Source organism: Phallusia mammillata, chromosome 5, assembly GCF_965637545.1.
Source record: "Phallusia mammillata chromosome 5, kaPhaMamm4.hap1.1, whole genome shotgun sequence".
NCBI lineage: Eukaryota > Metazoa > Chordata > Ascidiacea > Phlebobranchia > Ascidiidae > Phallusia > Phallusia mammillata.
In genome coordinates, this window is record NC_137256.1 from 10,478,391 (window position 1) to 10,488,824 (window position 10,434).

At 34.5% G+C, this 10,434-nt stretch overlaps 2 protein-coding genes across 3 annotated transcripts; one reads left to right on the forward strand and one right to left on the reverse strand.

Annotated features, from left to right (window-relative positions):
• The first annotated feature begins 36 nt into the window (after positions 1-36).
• On the forward strand, positions 37-5,769 carry LOC145228388 (NSFL1 cofactor p47-like). 2 transcript variants are annotated; one of them, XM_080093435.1, is made up of 9 exons: positions 37-141; positions 886-937; positions 1,469-1,670; positions 2,039-2,138; positions 2,458-2,622; positions 2,932-3,041; positions 3,358-3,495; positions 4,525-4,683; positions 5,374-5,769. In XM_080093435.1, exons 1-9 carry the CDS (start codon positions 40-42, stop codon positions 5,534-5,536), a joined length of 1,191 nt encoding a protein of 396 aa, XP_079949561.1. In that variant the 5' UTR covers positions 37-39; the 3' UTR covers positions 5,537-5,769. The 2 variants fall into 2 exon arrangements, with proteins under 2 accessions (XP_079949561.1, XP_079949562.1); XM_080093436.1 differs by having other exon boundaries at positions 2,458-2,616.
• A 724-nt stretch (positions 5,770-6,493) lies between these two features.
• Positions 6,494-10,126, reverse strand: LOC145228389 (peptidyl-prolyl cis-trans isomerase E-like). Its single transcript, XM_080093438.1, has 9 exons — positions 10,001-10,126; positions 9,687-9,856; positions 9,136-9,223; positions 8,956-9,071; positions 8,448-8,532; positions 8,118-8,206; positions 7,108-7,204; positions 6,887-7,029; positions 6,494-6,683 (listed from the first exon to the last, which is right to left on the reverse strand). Exons 1-9 carry the CDS (start codon positions 10,026-10,028, stop codon positions 6,615-6,617), a joined length of 885 nt encoding a protein of 294 aa, XP_079949564.1. The 5' UTR covers positions 10,029-10,126; the 3' UTR covers positions 6,494-6,614.
• Between the last annotated feature and the right edge of the window lie 308 nt (positions 10,127-10,434).

The following is a 10,434-nucleotide window of genomic DNA, read 5'->3' on the forward strand; positions in this document are numbered from 1 at the left end:
ACAACTTAACTTTATTTTTGCTGCCTTATAAATTCAGCAATGTCTGAGCAGGCTGATCTGATCAATGAATTCCGATCTATTGCTGATGTTCCAGAGGAAAGGGCAAGATTTTTTCTAGAGAGTGCAGCTTGGCAGCTTCCAGTAAGTTTACCATTTTTAGTGTTGTTGTATTATTTTCAAATCCTCAGTTGGTCTGCAATGCTTTACTATGCTCACTGGGGATCTGCCTGTTCTATTGCAATTCTGAAACGAGACAAACATTTTGAACAAATCTTTGCATTTATACGAGCCATAACATATAATAGGCAATATTTTGCCAGAAACAATCTGTTCCAGCAACCCTTGTTCATAGAAAATACTTTTGGGCATCTCACGACAGCTCAGGTCTAGGTTTACTTTTACTTGTAGCAGGGATTTGACTAGTAATTGTGGAAAAGTAAACAAAAAAGGGACTCAAGTCAGAAATAAGGACTATAAGATTTTTTTGTATTTGAGCTATTCCACTTAAGTCTTGCTCACGGAAACACAAGTAGCCATGACAGGGTTAGAACCCACAACATTATAAATATGAAATAGTTGCACTTTGCTCAAATAGATAGGGTCAGCTACTTGCTATGGCCACTAGTGGCTCCGGCTGATCCATTTTCCTTTGCGTCGTTGTCATTGAATGTACATAACTGCTTACTTACTGTTTGCGCGTGAACGAAATAAATAAATGAATTGGCCATCTTGGCAACAAGTTAAGATTTAATTGGCACTAAATATTTGCTTCATAATTAGGTTGTCTGGCTTCCGACAACATCGAAATATAATTGCTGGAGATGTATATTAGGGATAAAAAGGTTGTTTTGCAAAACAGGAGTAAATAGTTTTTATGTTTTACAGGTGGCTTTGAGTAGCTTCTTTGATGCTGGACCCTCCCCAGATATTCCAGATGGTAAGTTTGGTTTGTCGTAATCAAATTATGAGAAAATATAGATTTGGCTGTGTACACACAATACAATTAATTATTTTGTAACCAAAATTAGCTAAGTTGATCTTATTTGGAATGTCATGAAGTGCAGAATAGTGGATAGTACAATTAGTGGGTAATGACTAAAGGCGTTGCAGCTACACCAAAATATTAAGCGTTATGTGACGGTGGAAGATTTGTGATACAAATCTCCGTTATGTGACACAAGATAGTGAATTGGGCTCACTGAGTATAGCACGGCTGGGTGGGTGCAACCAGTCGTGACTGTCCTAAAACCGCCCGTTTTAGGAAAGAGGATGGGATTCAATCGAATAATACCTTGCCCGGTGGTTTCAATTGAACTTGATTAAAAACGAACTGGAATAGAACTTGTATGTTGTGAGATTGTAGTGATTTCAACAAGCACTGTCTTTCATTAATGCAAAGCTTTTATTACCTACAAGCTGTTTTTTTGTAGCCAGGTCAATAACCAATGTTCCCTAAATTGTACCCCAGAAATGATGGATGCAGAGAACAATCCTTCAGAAGAGGAAGACCCCCCTGATGAAGATGCTCCTGCTCGTAACACCAGAGCCAGTGGATCCCAACCTGATAAAAAGCCTGAAACCACAAGATCAACCAGATCCTCTAAATTTTCTTCCATCAGGGATTTTGCAAAGGAGGAAAAGCTTGAGGATGATGAAGAAGAAGGACAGGAGTGAGTTTAATTTGCTCCAAAATGTTTGCGGTTGCCAGATTGACCACAGTTTTGTTGTGCTTTTGTTGAATTTTGCCTTTCATTACCATTAATCGAGGTTATGGTGAACTAAATGGTAAATTGTAGTTGCTATATTAAATTTTTGTTTTGTTTATTTGAACCCAAAACCTGTACAGCTTAATACACCACTGATGATGTAAGGGGCTTTAGAAAGCTACAAAACTAGCATGGAATTGTGAATGTTTGTGACATCACAATGCAACAAACGTTATTGTAAGATGCTCGGTGTTTGAACCTAACAGAACATTTGCAGTTTTGGCCCATCCCTAAACTGTTCCTTTTTTATAACTCGGAGCATGTTTTTTAAGGTATTATGCAGGAGGCTCAGAACAAAGTGGAGAAGTGATTGTAGGACCTCCAAGAAAGAAGAAAACAAATGAAGAGATTACCAAAGATCTGTTTGCCGAGGTAAAGTATTTTTCACTAGTAATAACAACAAAGCTTTTTTGTGGCCTCAAAATACCAACAAAATTAAAAAAACTGCTTTTGGCTGTTTCTATCATGAGTCACTTTTATTAAGAACGTTTTTGTTTTAGGTAAATATCTAAGCATTTAAAAACCTTTTTCGTACTTCTAATTTGATTTGTCTACTTTCATTCCTGTCCGTTGTGGGTAAAAGTGTATGGATTGACCAAGGTTTTCAGTAAATCTGTGGGATGAATAAGTTGTCCATTGCTTACAAGCCGACTAAAAAATGTAATGTTAAAAAAATTTCTTTGCACTTTAGGCTAAAAAGCACGGTGCAGAATCAGTAGAGCCAGGTGATAGAGGGCCAAGCAAACCAAAGGCTAAATACTTTACTGGTGGAGGTTATAAACTGGGCGAATCAGAAGAAGATGCATCTGAGTTTGTTCCTGGTGCTGAAACCCCAGAAGAAAGAGGACCTGTAAATGTGTGGTTGCTAAGTTGTTAATGTGGAGCTGCTACGTAGTTTAACTGTCTATTTTATCCACTTTGTGGGCTTAAGCCGTTAACTGGAGTATTTTTTACCAAAGCAGGCATCAAGAAATTATAAACAAAACATTTTTTTGTGGTTTAAAACCAAATTAACTATATTTGTTTCTCTCAGATATTTACCATGTAAATAAGCATTATGCTGAACCAATTTTTGTTTAAAGCAGCATACCAGAAATCTTGTACAAAACTATTTTTTATGGTTTAAACCGAATTAATCTATATTTTAATTTTACATGTTTTTTAGACAAATGTTGTCCTTAAGCTATGGGCAAATGGCTTTACTGTAGATGACGGCCCTATTAGAGATTTTAACGACCCTGCTAATGCTGAATTCTTGAAGAGCATCAAAAAAGGGTAAAATATTCACAATACATACGTTTTTTATAAGTCTGAAATTGATACATTGTATCTCTAAATTGGTGCCAGTTTGTAACTACAAATACCTATTACTGCTGCTTGTTGAGTATTATCAATGCTTCAGCTTTAGGTTTTGAGATATGTCGTTATTCTGATAAAGGCATCTCACATAAAAGTCTGCTAGAAAAGCAGTAACTGTTGATTGGCTGGTTTAATATTAGTGTAATTAATATTATATACTTCAAAAATGAACATTGAAATACCATTGTACAATTAATTAAATGACATTAGGTGAACTTCTTTTCTGTTGTAGGGAAATCCCCCAGGAGTTATTAAAGGGTGCGAGGAGGGGTGAAGTCCATGTTGATATGGAAGATCACAGACAAGAAGAATACAAAGCACAAAAGAAAAAAATTAAACCATTCTCTGGCCAGGGTCATATGCTTGGAAGGTAACAAACAATATGTGTTTTTTGGGTCTTGGTTGCTCTGTTCAAAGTTTGTATGTTTTTTTACAGCTACTACATTTTTTAAAAGTTTGTAAATGTTTATCTCCGGCCAAACAACAACCTGATAATTATACAGTTAAAACTGGTTTGATTTTGCATCACAAACACTCTTTGCAAATAAGGATACTTGGAAAGTTTTTTTTTTTTTAAAAAGGATTAAAAAGATTAAAGATTTTCAATTGACTAAAATGCTTTTTGACCCATCTTTGTCTATGAGTACTAAAACAAAAATATACACTTATCCAAACACCGCTGTTTGTTTTTAATGAATGAAATCACCATTGCTTACATGCAAAACTTAAAACACTTTCACTTTGTTACAAGAATATTTATGACATCATTATACCTATTATGTGACAACACCTCTAAATAAATCACTTTCATTTTTGAATAGTTGCTACCATTATCCTCCTAACAATCACCCTATACAGACCAAATCTGGTCTGATACGGACCAAATCTGAATACATAAAGATCCTAAATCTAAACCGTAGCTATTTGCAAAGAAAATTGTATGGATAAACGAATAGTCTGGTTAATTGCAAAATCCTTTTTATTGTAAGGGGATCGTAAAATCTAAACCATAGCCATTTGTAAATAAAATTGTCCGGGTAAATACATAATCTGGTTAATTGCATGAAAAGCTTATCAAATTGTTTACATTATTAACTAGACCAGTGGTTCTCAAACTTTTTTTGTTGCGACACCTCTGAATAAGTTTTCTGGACTTGCGACGCACCAGCAAATAAAAGTTAACAAGGAAACTTATTATTAAAGTTGTGTTTATTAGTACAACAATAAAAATCCACAAATTGGAACTATTCTGCAACGCCCTTGGGAAATTGAAATGACTCACCAGGGCGTCACGACGCACAGTTTGAGAACTACTGAACTAGACTATATTACATGCATTATGTTGAAGAGCGATATAGCACTATTTAGAAGTAATCAATTTTATTTGTGTACTTCACAGTCCAACACCAGCAGTTTCTTATGGTGCTAGTGCAGTTGTACCTCAAGTATCACCAGTCGATCCACCAGTGATTGTTCGAGACTCGGAACCCACCACAAATATTCAAATTCGTCTTGCTGGGGGACAACGTCTTGTGCAAAAGTTCAACCACAACCACAGGTTAATACAATTTTTGCAATAAAATCAATTAAAAAAAAACTACTAGAGAACTTGTATATGTTTATACCAGGGGTCGGCAACCCTTTTTATACCAGGGGAGGTGGTTTTTCATGGCACGCCAACCGATTTGCGTGTTTATATTAAAGTAACATTTAACCTGTTACACTGCTTGCTTTCAGTTTTGTATCATGCCATTATCTTAAAATTTAGTCTTACATGCACAAAGCACTCTGCTTTCCCTTAATTATTGATATATTCTGGCAAAAACCACTATTATTCAGAAAAACATTGGCACGCGAGGTCATTTACACATGGAAATACCAAGTAAATTGGCACGTACCGCCTAAAAGTTAGCCGACCCCTGGTTTATACATTTTAAGAATGATTTTTTAACTATAGCTGTTGTCATGTATTCACTATTTACATAACATATTATGTTTGTTTGTTTTTTGGATGTTTTGATCAAGCCAAGTTCTTGTATAGTGTTTCTACGTAACACATTCAAATAATGAAAAGTACTTGTTGTAACTTGTAAGAAAGACATTCAGTAATCCAATATCAAATTGTGATCAATTGTTGTACGGGTAATGGCAATAGAAATAGGTGAAACAAATCTATTTTAGAACATACTGACCCAGTCTATATTATGGAAATTTACTGCCGTAAGCTAAATCTTTGTTGTTTCTATAGAATATCCGACATTCGGTCGTTTTTGATCAACAAAAATCCGCAAATGGCTGGACAAACTTTTGTTTTAATGACAACATTTCCAAACAAAGAGCTAACCGACGAGACGCAGACCATAAGCGACGCAAAACTTCTCAATGCCAGTATAGTACAGAAGCTGAAGTAGCAAATCATTTTGTGTACTGGTAATTGGGACCAGTACATCTGCAAATCGGTTTCCAAAAAGGGATTTATTACAAAGGCACTGTGAACGGTGTTACAACATTTCTTTACCATTCAAACAATGTGCTTTGCAATTTAACTTTATGCTGCAAGCGCAATCATATGATTTGCTCTTGCAGTAAAGTTTCTACATGTCGCAAATTGCTTTATTACAGAATAAACCTAATAGTTCCGAAATGTGTGTGTATGCAAATAGAGGATTGTAGATATTTTCAATTTAAAAGGTTATAAATTTGAATATACAGAGTCTGGTTAAACCATTGCATAGTGTTTGGAATTTACAATCCTGATGCAATATGTTATTAACCAGATTTATCTGTAATTGTACTTTTTATGTAAATATATGAAGCATTAAAACAAGTCTGTTCCTTTATATCCAGGATAGACACACTTCTTCTTTTTGTCTGAAACTTTTCTTGTTATGTCAGAATGGCAACAACTGCACATGCCAACATGTATGTGTGTAATAATGGTTTGTGCTAGCTGATGTAAATAGCAATCAGACACAGGTTCATGCACACAGGCTGGAGTTTTAACTCTATTATATTATAACAAATTGACAACACACATTTAGTTGTTTAAATTTTATCAAAAAGTACTTAAATATAAACTTGCAAATTGTTTGGCAAGCCATGAAAAGTCACTTAAATAATACACAAATTCTCTTTACTTAAAAGTTTTTTTCTAATTTAGATCAGTTTCTCCCAATTTTTACACTTGTTTAGGCCTTTGCAGACAACCACATAACTTTTTATTTCAGTTACTTTTTTTATTTACCCCCAAATGATTTCGCCTTTACCCTTTTAAGGTAAACTTGATTTAGTTTAAGAACAACTAGCGTTTGGTATGCATACCGACACCAACACTGTACACTGACTGCCAAATTAAGTAACAACTAAAATTTGACGCAAAGATTTTTATTTTTGACACATTTGATCGCCTCCGAGCTACTTCCATGTCCTTCCCGAATCAAGATCTTTGTATGTCTTCAATTGACTAATGATGTAAAAAAGGGATACAGTTCATGTCAGTTGGCCACAATCAGAAATTACAACTTTTTGTCTAGGCTTTCCATCTTTAGAACCAATTGCCTAAAAACAACAAATAAACAGTTCAGGTGATATTATGTCCAACATTTTTATCTTGTTTCCTGTAAAAACGCATACACATATATATGCACACATAAAACAATACATATCTTTGGATTAAAGCTTCTTACAACATTTAGGTTTCAGACTTACACTAATTTGTGCATTACAGGGTTATCTATAACATTTTAGAAATTAATACAAACCTCAATTTTTTTCAACACTTCAAAACCCTCTTTGACCTGCCCAAACACCACATGCTTATTATCAAGCCAATCAGTTTTCTCAGTAGTCATAAAAAATTGAGATCCATTGGTGTTGGGCCCAGAATTGGCCATAGACATCATACCTAAATTTAAATCAAGCCAATTGTTACATCATAGAGTCTACACAACCAGCATTATTTGCATTAGAACGTCATGGTTACCTGGTGCTGTGTGTTTCAATTTAAAGTTTTCGTCTTCAAATTTACGCCCATATATGGATTTTCCACCTGTTCCATTGTGATTGGTAAAATCTCCACCCTTTATCATAAACATGTTTTATGTCATGCCAAAAATTAAACTTCACAACAGGGCGTAACCAGAAGTTACACTAAAATTGAATACTGAAACATTTTCAAAAAGTTAGGACTGAAACTTTTCAAACTTCAGGGGGAAAATTACTTTAATTTGTACATGAGGTTTGTAAATAGACACTTCAGCTCTTGGAATATGACCAGTGAAGTTGATAAAATACCCAGTTTTACATGATCTTTGTATGGTTTAGCACAGGGCTTCCCAAACTTTTTTAATCTCGACCCTTTTTAATCTCGTTAAATTTTCCGCGACCCTTCATGGATAATATGATAAACAATGCAAAAATACGTTTGTTGTATTTATTGAAACGACTAATTCCAGCGAAAACTAAAAACAACCTACCGGAGTCTACTACACGTCCAAACACCGATACCTTTTACATGCTTTACTCTTTAGTTTCTGTCACATTGTTTTCCAAATAGGCACTTATCACATTGGACCAAGTTTAGGCCGTTGCAGTGCTTTGCAAACGGACATTAAACACTGCTTAGAAATCGTAAATTTATTACCTATTTTTGTCACAGAAAGTTATTGCGCCACACAATACGTAAACGTTAGTCTTTAACTCTATATGTCATATTTATGTTGCATTAAAATGCCTGTGTATGGAGTACTTTCTTTAAAATTCGTACAGCTCTCTGCGACCCCTCAAGTTTGTTAAGCGACCCCTTCCGGGGTCGCGACCCCCAGGTTGGGAAGCCCTGGATTAGCATATACTATGTTGCCTATTAGGAAGAAAAAAAAATTGAATTGTTTAGAGAGGGATTCGTCAATAAACGTTGGGAACCACTGAATCAGAACATCATCATTGGAAACTGCGGTCTTAACTTTTAAACCTATTTTATGTAAGTAGACAAACCTGGCACATAAATTGGGGAATGATGCGATGAAATGTGCTTCCTCTGTATCCATACCCTTTTTCATGGGTGCAAAGACACCGAAAGTTTTCTAAAATAGTTACATTTGCTTTTAGCTAAATAAAGATTAAACATAGTTAAAAAGATTTGGACTATTAACCCCTTTTTGGTATCAACAAACGCACCTTAAAAATAAGTACCCATTAATATTTTCTGTTTAATATTTGTATTTCTATATATACTATTCTTATAACTGTAAATATATTCTTGGCTTAGCATTTAATATTACTAGTAGATTTTTATATTACCAACAGAAAATGAATTCTGCTTACCAGCTGTAAGTGGTACAACATCGGCCCGCAATTCCATTACTATTCTTCCTGTATATTGATTCCCGATTCTTATATCAAAGAAAACCTATAGCAAGTAAAGTGTTTTCAGCAACAGAATGACTAAAGCAAATTTTCATCAATAAAAAAAAACAAAAAAAAAACAGTTACACAACACATTACCAAACACTTTCTAATAGAGCAATGTATCAACCACATAAACCGGAACTTATAGCTCATGAACTAAAGCAAATATTGCTGTTTTGAAAAGACACCAGAAAAAGTTAGGTCAACCATGATCAGTGTTTTTATTTAAATGAAACACTTGCGGTCTCTTAAAACTACTTAGCGGTCACCCAAACCAAACCTTAAAAAAAACCTGACCATGATTACAATGCACTACTTTAGTTTCTATCATATATGCATGCCCAGTGCCCACTATTTTCCATGTTACACAGTAAAAAGAAACAAAAACAACATTTACAGAAAAAAGCCCTTTACAAAGATGTACCTTTGGATTTTTTACTTCAGTTTTCTGAGTTTCTGTTGTCTTTGCATCACTAGCAGTAGTTTCTTCAGTATCTTCATTCATTGCATATTTCTTCAGCCAATCTTCATCAGCCCAAACTTGAAATTGAACATGTACAGATTAGGCACGCAATCAACCAAAAAAATGTTTGTAATAATTTACCTGGGCCATGAGCAAGTCCTTCTTTTTTGGCAAACATTGGCTTGGCAATGTTAACTCTTAATGTGCGACCAAATATTTCTGATTCATTCTAAAAAACAAGATGTAGCTGTTTTTAAAAAAAATGTTTACGCTGCCACTTAATGTACTGTGGTACTGCAAATAAAAATGTAGGTTATGAATATTATAGGACCCTACACCATTCCATATGGTGGTGAATGCTTGGTGACCTGCTGATTATGTTTAACGCTTTTTATGTGTCTGCTACACTGTGAATTATATATGATTATAAATATGCCATGATCCCTGGTCTGCGCTGATTCGGGGGTAATCCCAGTTATAAATTAATGTTCATCTTAACTACTATGTGAGCAGTTAGAAATAGAAGGGCCTTTAAAAACATTTAAGCAACAAACAATAACATATATTACCTTCAAAAGAGTGAATTTAAGATTTTAAGTGTTATAGTCACAAAACAAGTTTATTATGAACTCAAACCATAACACTTTTTCCTACTTCCACTTCATAAAAATAAACTGCTGCATAGTGCATACCATGTTATCCATTGCTGCTTTGGCATCTTCAGCCAATTCAAATTCAACAAATGCAAATCCCCTGTGCTTTTCAGTTTCATAGTCAATAGGAAGGTTGACGTCAACAATGTCTCCAAAGGGTATGAATGCAGAATGAATTGTTTTTTCAGTAACTTCTTCTGCGAGTCCACCTTTGTGTAAACAATGTTTCATAAAAACACAAGCATTACATTTGTGTACAATGCATTAATAAATAGGTTTTACAAAAAAAAGTTAGACATATGCTACAAATAAATATATGACACATGCTATAAATGTTAAACTGCTTAGCATACCAACGTAAATCATTCGCTTGTTTGACATCTTGATGATTGGCTACCACAATAAATAGATATCTAAAACAGGTGATACACACGTAAGATAGCAAATTGTGTTGTTAACGTCTCTGTCTGGTGGTCTGGTGACCAATGCATTTAATTTTAAATTAAGCGCGGTCAAAATCATTGTAGTAACAATGGACAAAACAAAATGCGATACATACAGGTATTTGATATAATACGGAAATGCAGTATTTTTTTAAGGCATGCCCAAATAAACATACGTACAAAAAAAAAGGCATTTACCTTTTTGAAGCAAAATTTCACAGGGATAAAGCGACACTTAGTGGATGAATTTGTAGGACGCACGTGCGCATGTAAACAATGTTCATGCAAAATTGCAGATGTAAAGTCGAAGTATTTCTTTAAGTTTTTGTTTGTAACATTGCTTT